General features: G+C 46.5%; 1 protein-coding gene across 4 annotated transcripts; it reads left to right on the top strand.

Moving 5' to 3' along the window:
* Positions 1-1,049: 1,049 nt before the first annotated feature.
* Positions 1,050-15,848, top strand: LOC115546033 (kinesin-like protein KIF2A). 4 transcript variants are annotated; one of them, XM_030359634.1, is made up of 22 exons: positions 1,050-1,256; positions 4,775-4,869; positions 5,303-5,425; positions 6,437-6,491; positions 6,612-6,734; positions 7,116-7,160; positions 8,370-8,470; positions 8,822-8,917; positions 9,097-9,151; positions 9,249-9,411; positions 9,589-9,679; positions 9,879-9,942; positions 10,051-10,142; positions 10,257-10,399; positions 10,697-10,901; positions 11,062-11,172; positions 11,306-11,373; positions 11,791-11,919; positions 13,397-13,544; positions 14,541-14,642; positions 14,754-14,889; positions 15,010-15,848. In XM_030359634.1, exons 1-22 carry the CDS (start codon positions 1,196-1,198, stop codon positions 15,093-15,095), a joined length of 2,292 nt encoding a protein of 763 aa, XP_030215494.1. In that variant the 5' UTR covers positions 1,050-1,195; the 3' UTR covers positions 15,096-15,848. The 4 variants fall into 4 exon arrangements, with proteins under 4 accessions (XP_030215494.1, XP_030215495.1, XP_030215496.1 ...); XM_030359635.1 differs by lacking the exon at positions 7,116-7,160; XM_030359636.1 differs by lacking the exon at positions 11,791-11,919.
* The last annotated feature ends 7 nt before the right edge of the window (positions 15,849-15,855 follow it).

The raw sequence follows: 15,855 nt of genomic DNA, 5'->3' as shown, positions 1-15,855 counted from the left end.
GGGCCTGCACCTTCATGTGTTTGTATTGTATGACCAACAGGTAATGACTGGAAGGCCTCAGATGGACCTGCCCTTGTTATTAGCTTTCTTTTAACATTTACATTCTAGAGCATTTAGCAGACGCTTTTATCCAAAGTTATGGTTTAGGGTTAGTTTAGGGTTAGGTGTCTGGCTCAGGGTCTCCTAAACACTCTGGAGCGGCGGATCGAACTAGCATCTGATTTGATCCTCCTCGCCCATGAGGACCATAAGTTAATATGGTATGGTAAATATATTGACATTGTGCGTATCTCTATAACGTGTTGGGTTTAAGTAGCTCAATCAACTAACACTTTATTCACTGTCTATTTTGATTATAATTATTCCCTGTCCTGCATGTTGTGAACCTAACATGTAAAAACTCTAAAGAGAGTATGCAAGGAGGAGGATGAACATAACTAATGATTACATTAATTCTATATATCATTTTATATATGGTTGTCATAAAAAAAAAATAACTATTGTAATTAACCACAATGTAAAAGTCCAAGACAGGACTTCTATTTGTCCATGCATTTTGTAAATGCTAATTTAATAAAACGTATTAGGCTCTGATTTGAGAATTTAAGTTCAATAAAACTCTTAACTTAGGTCATGCACCTGTTAAGCATCATCAGATGTATATTTCTTCCCCCACACGGGACAAACAATTTCTTCCGGTTGCTGTGCGCATTGCAAAATATATTCCTGTTTGTATCATCACCAACATCATGATGATAACACTCAACTCTCCACAAGAGATGTGTGCATGACACCACCGTCCTAGAACTAGATCCTGCAAAGTTCAAGACTAATTCTTCCAGTTACAAAAGTGCCATACATCATGAATATATCAAACTCGCCGAATGTGTAATATCATAACTAAAAGAGAATACTAAACAAGAAATCGCCAAAGACTGCATTGCTTGTTTTAAAGAATAACCATACTTCTTTATTATTTTAAAGAATAACCATACTATCATCAATGTACATTTTTGCCTTTTATTTTGAAAACGTCCTCACGGAAGTAGTCCGTGGCTGCTCGCTCGACGTCGGTTGGTTCCCGCTGCTCGCTGCATCTTCCTCCCTCAAAGACGGCGAGCAGCGATTGCTTAGGTCTATTTCGAATACAGAAACAATTTGGACCTTTTTTAATTCAACATTTAAGTGATGCATCATGGCGTCTTGTTTTGGGAAAATTGTCGTGGGAACTTATGTGGAGATAAAGCGCAGTGATGGTAAGTTCCGTGCTGTTTATTCCCTTGCCCTCGGTGTGTATGTGTGTGTGTTTGTGTGTGAAAGTTGTGTGACTATCTTTGTTGCTGTGCCGGAGGAAGACAGCAACCGTTGTCGTTGACTGCAGTGCATCATGTAGAGGCTAGCGTTAGCTGCCCGTTAGCATTAACCGCTAGGGATGTCAGGGAGGACTGACTTACTACTAACTACTTGATTACGGTCAATTCATTGGGATCACCCCTCGCTTCGTTGGCGATGCCTCCAGTTTTTTTCATTTAAGATGTAGGACACACAGTCGAGACAAAAGGCATTGATCGAAGCCATCATAATATTGACGCGTTAGCCTATTAGCTAGCATTAGATGTGCAGCCTTCGGTGTGCGGTAAGCCTACCCAAAGCTATTAGGGCTGATGGAGGTTAGCTCACTCGTACCCAACTGATCTATCATGCTCACTGAGACAACATAGCCTGATGGATGCTTCACCGGTGTTAGCTAGGATACAAACTAATTTGTCCATGATCCATGTCATTCATACATTGGACCTGGTTGAACCGTGTTCCACGGTCCAATAGATAGACCGGCTGAGTCAGAATCCAAAGTGTAATCCTTTCGTTTAGCTAAGGTTTAGTGAACTAAAGAGCAGGGCCTTGTGGTTGTTTAACATGCATGTCTTGGGCAGATATTTAAAGAGGTCTTTAGAAGTGGTGAAAGAAAGTCTGGGGTACTTCCGCTCCTTGGACCAGATACTTTGTAAATGTGTTTCTTGTGTCTCTGATGGAATCATGTGGTTTTCTAAATCAATAGATGAAAACCGAAGTGGCCCCGGCATGAAATGAACCCAGGATGATGTCTGTGTGTAAAAAAAAATGAGCGCATTAAAGGTTGATATTTGATCAACTCGCCCATACCGAAAAAGGCAACACCCTGCTGTGTTTGAGTCAACATAACCAAAGCAAATTAGCTTTGTCGTTTGTTTCTGTTGATTACATTCAACTGAAACATGCTCATTATTTTTTCCAGGGGACGGGTTGGCGCTCTTTTAAAGTTAATGGTTGAACAAGCTGTCAAAAGTAAACATGAAAAGGGTCTACTCGTCTAGTCTCTGGCTAGCTGGTGACGTGCCCTGAGTAGGGATTGCCCTAGCGATGGGGGGTAGGATGGGCTCTGGTGAAGGCAAGCCAGAGTCAATCTATTAAGCACCAGCACGCCACCCCATCTGTTCCAGCTCCCTTGATTCTGCCAAGACTTTTTCTCAATCTTTTTTGCCTTTTTCATCCCATGATATGCGCATCATTCTATGCATAGGCATAGACTCTTCTTACGTTGTTATCTCCCCCTGTTTTAGTCACAGAGAGGTTCTGACAAAGTGCCTTTGTTAGTCAATTGGTACTTGGCAGTCTCTCTCTCTCTCTCTCTCTCTCTCTCTCTCGATCTCTCCTCTGCAGACTCTCCTCCGCTTGTGTCTCCTCAGACATAGGAGGGACCACCAGGTTAGCAGGGGGTCACTAACATCAAGGCTTGATCTGGCCTGCTTGATCAAAATCCCAGCATTACACAAGAGAGAATTTGAAGATTCTGTTGATCCCCATGGAAAGAAGTATTCTTTAGCTCAACCCTACTGGGCTGCTGGGGCGTATTTAACAGTGAGAAAACTTTAGGTCTCAAGGCTTGGAGCCAAAGAGTGGGGCTCCATGTGCACCGAAAAGACATCTGGATACTTGGGTAATGTTGTGCTCACGCTACAACAGGTTATACTGGCCACCCTGCCTTCTGAAAACGGTGGTGTTTTACATCCAATGAAACTCATGGATGGGCTGGTTGACTGACTGACTCATCAAGGTTGTGTTGATCACAAATAATCACAAATAATAATCACTCGTAACACTAAACGTGCCACTGAAATCTGTAACCTGGTTTAAGATGATGGGGAGAAATGTGATGCATATTGGAATTATACATGGAGGGATCTGAGAAAATGTATTCGATTTTATTAGCTGCTTTTTTTATTCTATATTATATCCACCTACTAAATGCAAACACTTTTTATTAGATCTAGGTTAGATTGGACAGTAAAGTCAATGTGTGTCAAATGTGCAGCATACCAGTTGGTCACAATGTAAAATTACCCTTTTCACATGGAAGTAAACTACACTATACTATACTTAACTGAATGCTCTGTACTGTCATACAGATGTACAATATGTTGTCACTGGGAAATAACATAATGCCAAGGTATTTGGTGTTTTTATTTTTGGCTATGTGTGGGTTATTGCCTGGCTGTCTCTTCCAAAATGCCGCAGTCCCTTTCACACCTCACTCTGCTCCAGCTTTCATTTCTTAAAAGTTGTGCTGTGGTGTGTCAGCAACTACAGGTCTGCTGCTTGCCAGAGTAGCCCCCTAATCTACCGTATCACGAATGCACTGTTGTAATTTATAATCTGCATTTAATTATATATTTTTGTAATGGATTAAATGTATTACCTCTATTGCTAAAGGTTGGAGCTGCTTACATTGGTTATTTGCGTTGACTTGTTATTTAATTTAAACTGCCATGTTCAACCTAATTATGTCCTGTTAATAAGGCCTGGTATGTTCTCACCATAAACAGACAGTTGCAGCCACTGGCAGTTATAATAAATAAAGACTATTTCTGTATTTTTAGACCAATTATTCTACAGTGCAGTTGATTTCACATTAGATTAGCCCTAATCCAGTGGTTTAATATACCCCAGGCTTTCTGTGTTCACTCAGTTCCTCTGCTCTGCTTGCATTTAGCGCTATTGTAAACGGAGTGTTCCAAACGGAGAACAGTAAAAGCATCAAAGCTCATTTCCCCTCTCCTCTCTCTGAATAATGGATACGGGAACACCACATTTCCCTAGTCCGTGTTGGGTGTTTTACAACCTGTGGTTTAGTCGGATGGACGAGAATCGATGCTTTGCCCCTGGCAGCTGGCATTATGATGGGCGAGACAAGAAGTCTAGCTACAGCTGCTGCGCTGGCCTCTTGTATCGGACGTTCTCTCTGATGGGCCATTACCAAACCTTAAGGGTGAGAGCCTGCTCCATCAAGGCCAGCCCTTTTATTGTATTGCTTTCATCTGAAACCTCAGGAACTCAAAGCTGAACATGACAGCACTCCCCTTGGCCCTTTTGACTGCATCATTCTATATGACACTCAAAACATCAAAAGAGCGTTGGTTAGGCTGAGCCACAGAGCTCACCTTTGTCCCATATTGTACTGTCATTGGCTCAGATTGAAGCCGAACGAGATGCAATGACGCTACAATTTGTCAACAAAACTGTCGGTCGGCTTTAATTTTCTATTGAGAAAACCCCAATTGGTACCCAAAAATCGGAATCATTATCAAGTAAGTAACAGTTGAGCACATACATTTAATGCATATTATATAACTTTTCATTGACAAGCTGCCTTTTAGAATCTCTACAGTGGTCCACCAGCACGTCTGTTGCCTAAACACACTGATCTAAAAACGGCTCCACTCTGCTCCATCAACAGGGCGAATACACCAGGCCATGGTGACCTCCCTGAACGAGGACAACGAGAGCGTCACCGTGGAGTGGATAGAAAATGGCGACACAAAAGGGAAAGAGGTACTACACCGTTGGCCGTCATCAGCCACGGCAAGGGGGGCGGCGGCCTCTGTACGCTCACTCCCGTTGATGAATAATGTATCTGACGACATCCAAGAGCTGTGCAGATCACAGGCACTGTCAGTTCTACAACACCAAGGGCCATGTTCTGCACTCGCACATTAACCAGAGTCGGGCTGATTGTGGGTAAAGTCTGATGGCTATGCCTTTGAACCGGTGACAATTATTGAGTTTGGCTGGCACATTGTGGACCGCTGAGCTGATCGTTTGACTGCAAATGCTGCCGTCTGCCCTGTCCTGTCCCAAGCTGATCCCATCATTAGTTTCCATTTCTGAAGGCGGGATCACACTGATGTTGAACTCCAGATGTTAATGCAGTGCTTTAACAAGAAAATTAAGTAAATCAGATTTTAACCCTGCTTCTGTTTGGCAGATTGACTTGGAGAGTATATTTGCACTAAATGCAGATTTGGCTCCGGAGGAGGAGATGGCACCGAGCCCAGATACGCCACCTCCTCCCACACCTTCGTCCGTCAAAATCAACAAAATCGCAAAGGTGGGACCATGGCATCTGAATGAAAAGAGGACAGCCTGGGGAGAATGGCATGAATCAATTCCTGGTCATATTCCCATAACACGACTTCATACAACCTATATATTATTCTGATACTCTGATTACTCTGGTTGTTCATTTTACTGAATTCCATTGATTTGCTATTTTTTATCTGTTGTTTTTTTGATGTGCGTCTTTGTTGTCCGTACACAGGACATCATTGTAAAACAGTTGACAGCCTTAACTGAGCTCTCTGTATGAATAACTTTTCTATCCCTCTATATATGAATATGCCCTATGGCTTTACTGTAGAAACATTACAGCCGCCCTAATTATATAAACATCTAGGTTGGTGTACAACTGATATATCACGTGAATCTTGATCACTATACGTATCTTTATATAATTCTATAACTTTGTTTGGATAGGCTCATGCGTATTTCTTGGGTTCTTCATTTTGAATCAAGAAATTGCAGATGGAGAGCAAGTTAAGTGTGGATAGCGGCTAGTCTTTGTCATTCTCTGGTACTTCAGTGGCTCCACTGGAAACCTTATATGGGCATTAGTTCCCCCACAAGGTCCCAGGCTGATCTACTAAGTGCATACAGGTCGCGTGGGGCGTTGTTTGTCTACACCTCTGGGAGACTCGCCATGCAATGATTTGGGTCGAATTATACATCTGTTACCTTGGTGATTATATCCTGTATTAAGGGTACCATGCCATCCAAAATGCTGCCTGAGCATCACAGTTAATAGCCCTGTTGAACCGAGGAGGTCCCTCTAATCTGCTGTAATCCAGCCTGCAGGTGGCTACGGTTCTATTTATGGTTCTACTACATGGAACTCGGGCACGAGGGAAGTCAAAAGTCATTGACGGTTGCTGGACAATCAGCACACATTTGGCACACTGTTAGGAAAAATAGAAAATAAGTGTGTGCGAAACGGGCTAATGTTCTGATCATGGTTTACCTCATTATTATTCAGTATTTAATGACCATATGCCCTTTCTTTCAGAATCGGCGGACGATCGCGCCTTCCAAGATTGAAGCTCCATCCAGGGATAACCGAGGTGGGAGAACGGTTGAAATGTGTACAGGTCTCACCTCAAAGCAGGACCGATCTCTCAGGATATGACCCTGTAGTTCACATGATCTAAAAGCTTCTCTCTCCCCACCGTGTCGCGGTCCAGTGGTGACGACCAGGGCCCGGGCAGCACAGCCTCCGCAGCCAGAGCCAGCCCCGGCCCCACCCCCCCCAGCCCAGCAGCCTGCCCAGCCAACCCCAGCTCAGACCGCCCAGCAGCTGCAGAATGGTAACACACACACACACACACACACACACACACACACACACACACACACACACACACACACACACACACACACCCTCATGCTCTCTTAATTTCATTGTCTCTGGCCCACAGAACCTCAATGTTTCTCTACCTGAGCACAAGAAGTGGGTGAATACACCCACTAACACGTATAGTTAGTTTGCAAACCAATGCTGTCATGCATTTAAGATATATGAATATGCATTCGATAAAGCCCAATACGGAATATGACGAGTGCCATCGGGCATTTGCACTACCTTTTTAACCTTGTTTATATTTATTTTGTGTATTTTATTACAATGTTATTCTAGGAAAGGTAACCAACCAGATTGTAATGTGTTGTTAACTGCATGTTTATCACAGAGTCCTCACCTCGCCCTCTAACCAGAAAGGAGTTTGGACAGCTTTGTATGTATCAACTGCCTCTAATCTCACCCTAAACGCGTCGTGGTGATTCCAATTGAGCTTCAGTTAGAATGGCGAAAGATAACGTCAAGTATAGTGCTTCCAAAATGTCTGCTGGATGTATTTTTTTTTTTTTTATAGGCTGTGGTGAAGTAGCACACGCTCAATCCATCCAGCAGACAGGCTTTCTGGGAATTAGGAGGGGAAAAAAAAAACAGGGTTTCAGCCGCAGCTGTCGGGCTGCGTGTCTGGTACTCTTCTTAATTCTGCTGAATCACAACAGGCCTAAGCGGGCACACAGAGGGAGACCTGTGCCACTGCATTGATCCTTTTTTAAACACCGTCAATCACTATCATCTCCCTCTACCCCTCTGCACAACCCTAGCCCCCTCCCCAACATCACCCCCCCCCCTGCCTTCGCTCAAACATTGCTGAGCAACCCTCTCCTCTCCCGCTGCTTTGTGGCCTAGTGAAGCCACTCGCCCCCTCCTCTGGCCGGGTCAGAGCTGGTTATTAATCCCTGTGGCGGTCAGGTCCTCTGGGCCTGGAGCCAGTGATTGGGCTCTGGCGCTGGGCTCCAGCAGTGGGGGCCTGGAGAAGGGGGCCCGTAGCAGGGCGGCAGGTTTGGAGCGGGTGGGGGCGGGTCCTTTTCCTTAACAACCCCCTCCAGAGAATCACAAACAAGAATGATGTTTTTCTTACCACCTGCACCTTCTTTCTTTGGGTAACCTTGGTGCTGTGGATGCTTCTGAGCTCCGATTCTATGGGCCGTCTGTGAACTTGAGATTGGTGGATCGACGGGTGTTATTCTGGTGGATTGGAATCAATTCAATGGGTGCCTTTTTTCTTTTCTTTTTAGAAATAATTTTGTGTTTCCGAATAATGCAGCAAATGAATTGATTCCACAAAAGTGGGGAAGGAATCCAGTCCATAAGACGCTGTTGGGGAGGGAGGGATATTCAAAGTGGCTGGCAGCACTGGAGTCAGTACGTGCCAGCTCCTCACTCTCTTGTTACAGCTGCAATCAAAGACGGAGGTCAAAGCCTTCCCACAGCCTCGGCTCAAACAAGACAAGAGTTTTACAATGCTGTAATCGTTTGCCAGGGATCAATGCAAACATGGAAGGATGCTAGAGCAGGTCTTCAAAAAAAGACTGAAGGCGTGGCGACGGAGAAGACCCAAGTTAACTATTTGTTCCATTCCGGATGGCAGCGAGGCGGAAATCGAACTGCGTGAAGGAGGTGGAGAAGCTGCAGGAGAAGAGGGAGCGACGGCGGATCCAGCAGCAGGAGCTCAGGGAGAAGAGGGCACAGGTACGGGGCCTTCAGGGCGTGAAACCGGGTCATTCCGGCAGGCAGCTGGCCCATCACATTTAGTCTGTGCCCCCCACTGATACACCCAGAATAAGTGTTTTTCGATATCATTGTATCATGTATTTGTCGACATAATGTTTTACTAGTGTCATGTCATGTCATTATCAGCGCTCCAAATATTCGATTTTGTATAGAATGTAAATTGCGATGGAGACGATCACGATGGCAAACTGCTGGTGAAACACAAACAAGCTATTGTTCCATTGTTTGACATTGCTACAGAGTGCTGCAGCACTCACAGATCCTCTCTTCCTCCCGTCTCCGGCTCCTCTCTTGGGCTTACTCTCTCAGGAGGTGGATACTACCATCCCCAACTATGAGATCATGTACATGATTAGAGATTTCAGAGCCAGCTTGGATTACCGGCCTCTGACCACCGCAGATCTGGTGAGTGGAGCCCAGTTTCCATAGATTCACCTTACTGGTGGCGGTGGTGTTGTTGTAAAGGTGTGTGTGTGTGTGTGTGTGTGTGTGTGTGTGTGTGTGTGTGTGTGTGTGTGTGTTACAAGTTATAAGACTGGTTGTTGTTTACATCCAACAAATAATTAATCTTTGTCGTTTTCCAGATTGAAGAGCACAGAATATGTGTTTGTGTGAGGAAACGTCCGCTCAACAAGAAGGGTACGGCCGGATATCACTCCTAACTCTGATACTAAAGGCTCTGTTGGCCTCCAATAGCGTCTGTGTCTTTGCCATTGACTGTACCGCTGCCTTGCAGAGTTGACCATGAAGGACCTGGACGTGATCACCATTCCCAGTAAAGACGTCGTGATGGTGCACGAACCCAAGCAGAAGGTGGACCTCACACGCTTCCTGGAGAACCAAACGTTCCGCTTCGACTACACCTTCGATGACAGCACCACCAACGAGATGGTCTACAGGTCGGTTCAGCTTGACGGCTGCCATGTTTCTAATGTGTTCCGATTTCTTAATGGCACCGAGTAATGCAGGAATCGGTTGCCGCGGCTATCTCAGCAGAGACCGTCCTCATATTCCTCTGGTGTAGTTGTTTGAATCTACAGTTGGATGAAGTGAGTGAGCTCTGACACGCCTCCTAGGTTCACCGCCCGGCCGCTGGTGGAGACCATCTTTGAGAGGGGCATGGCCACTTGCTTTGCCTATGGACAGACGGGAAGTGGAAAAACACATGTGAGTTGCATGTTTGGAGTTGCTAATTTCTAGATCAATATACCAATGCTACTAAAATAATGATGCATTGAGGCTATATCATCCCGTCGATTCATCAGCTAAAAAAATGAGTTTGTGTATGTTATCAATCCCTACAGAATATTGATTTTTGGGTTTATGTTGGGATCATTGTGTTCATGTTGTGTTTTTGATATTTTAGACTATGGGAGGCGATTTCTCTGGAAAGAACCAGGATTGTGCAAAGGGAGTTTATGCATTAGCTGGTATGTGATTCAAATGATTAATTTCCAATTGATTATCTTTTCGGTTTTTGTCACTTCAATCCAAATCTAACTTCTGGATCCATCTATCCCTATTTGTGTGACCCGCAGCACGGGACGTGTTTGTCATGTTGAAGAAACCCAACCACAAAAAGCTAGATCTACAAGTGTACGCAACCTTCTTTGAAATCTACAGCGGCAAGGTACACAATCGGCACCCAACCTTTACGGGATCTTTTACTCTGGGAAGGACATGAAACGGGACGCCCATTTAGTCATCCAATAACTAACAGTGGCCACCATCGTTTGTGTTGCAGGTATTCGACCTGCTGAACCATAAGACTAAGCTGAGGGTCCTGGAGGACGGGAAACAGCAGGTCCAAGTGGTCGGCCTTCAGGAGAAGGACGTCAAATGCACAGAAGACGTCCTCAAACTGATAGAGATCGGCAACAGCTGCAGGTACGCCGGCCATCCTCCTTCTCTGTCTGTCCAGGGCTGATTATGGTTCCACGTCGACGCAACGCAAGGGGGGGTTTCCGGACCCTCCTTGCGTCCACAGCAAGGGCCTTCAAGGGCTGTGATTGGTCCGCTCACTAAAACCCGACGCAGAACCAAAACAGGTTCACGACTGCGTCGAAGCGTCGGCTTGGTCGTTGCGTTGCGTCGACCGTGGAACCGTAATCAGCCCTTTACCTGGCCGACCCAAACCGCCACGCCTCACCTCTCTAACCTCGACTCTCTCCCTCCCGGCTCCAGAACGTCGGGGCAGACGTCGGCCAACGCCCACTCGTCGCGTAGCCACGCCGTCTTCCAGATCATCCTGCGACGGAAGGGCAAGATGCACGGCAAGTTCTCCCTCATCGACCTGGCGGGGAACGAGCGCGGCGCCGACACGTCCAGCGCCGACCGGCAGACCCGCCTGGAGGGCGCCGAGATCAACAAGAGCCTGCTGGCGCTCAAGGTACGCAAGGGGGGGCATCTTTTCGTTTGTGACGTGTAGGGGTTTGTTTGGACTTTTTGTCGTTGGTCGGAAGTTCATCCCCTGGATGGTATGATGCTGACCGCTGTCTCTCTCTCTGTCTTTCTCTCTCTCTCTCTCTCTCCCCTTGTCCGTCCATTAGGAGTGCATCAGGGCGCTGGGCCTCAACAAGCCCCACACCCCGTTCAGAGCCAGTAAACTCACACAGGTCCTCAGAGACTCCTTCATCGGGGAGAACTCGCGCACATGCATGGTCAGTGCAACCGTCCACATGTTGCTCATCTACGTAGACGTTATTGAGTACTCTTCATTTGAGTCCTTTCAATTTGAGAGACTTGAGCCTCTTTCAGTATGAAGTGTCCTGAATGGTCTCCTTTTGTGCGCAGATTGCAACCATCTCTCCCGGCATGACTTCCTGTGAGAATACGCTAAACACACTACGCTACGCCAACAGGTAAGAATTTGGAATATAGCGATTCGAAATGACTTGATGGTTCCAACTGTGTCTGTATTTCAAGTTATACACCATATACTCAAAGATGGCGAAAGCCATGAGGTCTATGCATAGACGTGTTGACCAGTTGGTTGTCATTATGTATAGAATCAAAAGCCAGCGAGTTCAACGGGTGACATGTCAAATGAAGTTTCCTCTGTCAGTAGTTGATTTCTGACTGTCGTATCCCTTCTCTTTCTCCCCTGCTCTTTTTCCTTGTGTGTGTGTGTGTGTGTGTGTGTGTGTGTGTGTGTGTGTGTGTGTGTGTGTGTGTGTGTGTGTGTGTGTGTGTGTGTGTGTGTGTGCGTGCGTGCGTGCGTGCGTGCGTGCGTGCGTGCGTGCGTGCGTGCTCCTGGTGTGCTTGCTGCCTCGGTGCAGAGTCAAGGAGTTCGGGATTAGCCCCTCAGACATCCCCTTCTCCCAGCAGGGCGGCCAGGGCAGTCGCCCTGACCACTCGCCCACCAATACCTTTGACTATGATGACTTTGTCGCCACCTCCCCTAGCAGGTTAAGCATTCCCCCTATTATCCTAAATAAGACACACAGCATGCACCCCCCATCCCCACCACTCATTGCTCTGGGTCCTGGCTGCTACAGACACCTCCTTCATCTGCTTCTGTGTTGGCTTTCCCTCTTCTTCCATCCACCTGCACATCCACTCCCCACCCTGTGTTGACCTGCATTCCACCATCATCCTTGGCTTTCTGCTGGCGCCTTGGGGTGGTTGTCTCTCCTTGTGGGGTAGTCACAGTCTGGCTGTGGGAGGGGCTTCTCTACGTGTCACCATCGGCAATGAGGCCGCAGTGTACCAGGAACAGCCTTGACGGTGAACTAAAGGCTTAGTTATGCTTCCATGTCGACGCAACGCACGGGGGCGTACGGACCCATTACGTCCTTGCGTCCACCACAAGGGCCTGACGTGCGCTTCCCAAAAAAATCACAGCCCTTGCTGCAAGGGCTGTGATTTGTCTGCTCACTAAAGCTCGACGCAGAACAAAAACGGGTTCACGTCTGCGTGGTCATTGCGTCAACGTGGAACCATAACTGAGCCTTCAGATTCCCTACTACTTTGAAAGGAAAGTCACTGTGGTCAGCTAAGCAACCTTCCAGGTGACGTCACTAATCCGCATAAGCAAGGTATTGTGTTGCTAATGCAGTCGAAGTAGCATGGTGCAGAATGAGCTTTTTGTTTTACGGACTCCCCGTGGATAAGCTCTCTCAGCCAGGGCTCGTTCATAAGCGCCGCACAAGGCAGGTCTGGAACAGGGGGGCTGGTACCAGATCAGACCAGTCCGGCCTCATTAAGTAACAATGCAATCCACTAAGGTGTCAGTCTCAAAGGTGATATATTGTGAGTGTGATTAGCCATTACAAGTAGTTCTGAAAATCTGTGTGTGATGTCATCTAGATGTCACTAGATGTGTGCTGGATAGATCAGGCGTGCCAGCCTACCATTTGGACTGTAGCAAACGTTGCTCCTCCATCCGTTATACATCTAGGTGGACACGCCCACTTGGGATGTCGGAAGAGGCAGATTCTCCAAACGGCTCGTAACGGCTAGGCACACTCACACCCGGTGGTATAATATTTCACCTTTAATTAAAAACGCAATCCAGTTTGGTGTCAGTCTTAAGCACATTACGCGGGAATCCCTGGCGGGCGGCAGAGATGATATATCCACGGGTCTCCCTTGACCCCCGCCGCCCTCGGAGCGATCCCTCCCTAAAGGGAGTGAGACGGATGTGGTTCAGGCGTTGAGGACGTTTCGTAACATACATGGCCCCTGCATCTGCACTGTCTCATTGCTATCATAAGACATCCATTGCATATGTGATGTGTTTTTCTTTACATTTATTATTTAATGTGGTCACAACACTCATTCAAACCCCCATCTCTCTCCCCCCCCCCCCCCGAACTTGGTGCCAGCCTTTTTTTTAATGAGAGGTGTGTTAAACGTGTGTCCTCGGGTGGTTTTGATTGGCAGGGTGAAGGAGCTCACTGTGGACGCTAACCAGGTGATGGAGGGGGTCCGACCCAACATCCATGTGGTCAACCAGATGGAGCTGCTGGACGAGGACTGGCTGAGCAGCTCGCCCCAGAGGGATGACCTCAAACTGCTCTGTGAGCAGAACGTAAGTACCCTGGTGTCTGAATGGAGCCCGTCCCATGAGGTGAGGAGAATTGGGCAAATGTGGGCTTGCCTCTCGTCGGTGATACGGTGTGTTCCAGATGGATCTTACACCACCCGCACGAGTTGCAAAGTGGGAAATCGCCCTGGCTTTCTCGCTGCATTTCACAGAGGCACGCCCCCTTTTTGGTCGGATCCACTCGGGATTCTGAGAGTACACCGAGTTCAGTGAGGCTGATCGTACGGCGTACGACTCGACAAACAAAAATGGCTGTGTCCGTAAAGAGATGTATTTACTTTTTATTTGAACCATGTCATTTTAATGTTGATTTTGAAATGCTGTAACAAACTTGATTAATCCGGTCACAAATGTATGCATTGCACGGTCTTGCTGTGAGTACGATACAATGTAAAATTGTGTTTGTTTTCGAGCTGGTTTGTTAGAGAGGCTAATGTAGCTAACAATAACTGACTAGCCAATGAATCACAAAGACAAACGGGAACGCTATAAGTGCTACAAGCCAGGAAATTACGTCACCAGAGCAACTCGTGCGGGTGGTGTACAAGGCATCTCAAACACACCATAAGCTTACTTACTTATTTAACAGGAAGCGGTTCAAAACAGTAGTTGTCTGGGAAAAATGGACTATTCATTGAACTACGTCCACAGTGAAATAAAGACTTGACTTCGGTTGAAAGGAAAACCTGAATAATGCAGGGTTTCCATTAGTGTTGTGTCATATTGGTTCAGAGGTGTAATTACTTTGAGCCAAATATTTGATCAGTCACGGTGGACAACACTGTTCCCATAGTTGCAGCAAAAGGCAACTGTATGACTTAGTAACAACTAAGCCTCTAGCCCTGGGGCCTGTGGAAAAACTACTGATTCCCATAATCTATGATACAACTAATCTCGCATCTGCAAAACGTTTTTTTTTTTTTTTTCTGGCTGTGCTCTTGCATGTGTGGAGATAATTGAGATTGCCCTGTGTGGTCCTAGGGGGAGGAGATGTCCCCTCAGCTGTACACCTTCCACGAGGCCGTGTCTCAGATGGGGGAGATGGAGGAGCAGGTCCTGGAAGACCACCGGGCTGTTTTCCAGGTACAGACACAGAGAACACTGATTCACTGTATCTAAATGGATGGATGTTTCGTCAATATATCGTCCTACATTCAACCGCTTTGTGTGTGTGTGTGTGTGTGTGTGTGTCAGGAGTCCATCCGGTGGCTGGAGGATGAGAAGGTGCTGCTGGAGATGACAGAGGAGGTGGACTATGACGTGGACACCTATGCCACCCAACTGGAGCAGATCCTAGACCAGAAGATAGACATTCTCACCGAACTCCGAGGTAATAACATTGCCAACGACTAAACGCATTATCACACTGCTCTTGCCCAAAGCTACTGGGCAGCTCAACAACAAAACAAAGATTAAAACCAATCTCTCCCACTTTTTCTCTCTCTCTCAGACAAAGTGAAGTCATTCCGCTCAGCACTCCAGGACGAAGAGCAAGCCAGTAAGCAGATAAATCCCAAAAGGCCACGTGCTGTGTAGACATGGTGGCTGAAGAGATCTACGGGCTGCACAGACATGTAACCACTAGATGTTTGGCACAGCCGCCTTCCAATGCCTCAGGACATGGGACTTGTCTGGTGTAATGATGGAACTTTTCTTTTTTTAATTATTTTACAGTTGATTTTTTTATCTTGCATGGCGGTTTGGTTTAGACTATACCACGTCCTGTTTTCCTTCATACATATTTGTACCTCCTTTTTGAAACCTGTTTCAAGAGTTAAGTTAGGTCTCCTTTTAAGTTTACAGCACATTTTCGAAGGGTTTTCCTTTTTAACTCCGACTGCCATGTGTTGACATGTGCACTCTTGGTGAAACTACTCAACGCTTCCATCCAACACCAACCGATTGGCACTGTAGAGTAAAGCCACCTAGGGCATGGACTAGAAGCTCTCCTTATCCCCCCCCCCCCCCCCCCCCACAGTTATAAACCCGTTTGGAAGTAGACTTGAATCAAGTTTTGCTGATCCTTCGTAACTTCCTTCCATGCACCTCTTATTGTCTTAAACGTCGACAGTAGACTTCCTACCTGTAGTTGCTTCTGCTTTGTGTGCCATGACGTGTTTGTGGCCGCCCTCTCATTGAGATGCTACTGTACAAAGGTTTCCATCCCCCTCATTTAACACTTTGTTATAATAGTGATAGAAGAAAAACAGCTACAATGTATAGTGATTACCACTGATCTACTGTGGAAGATGTTGCTCTGGATGAAGAAATAAAAAGTGACCCATTTCATTTGCCG

The sequence above is a fragment of the Gadus morhua genome, chromosome 6, assembly GCF_902167405.1.
Source record: "Gadus morhua chromosome 6, gadMor3.0, whole genome shotgun sequence".
Taxonomy (NCBI): Eukaryota; Metazoa; Chordata; class Actinopteri; order Gadiformes; family Gadidae; genus Gadus; species Gadus morhua.
This window is presented reverse-complemented; position numbering and strand designations above follow the sequence as displayed.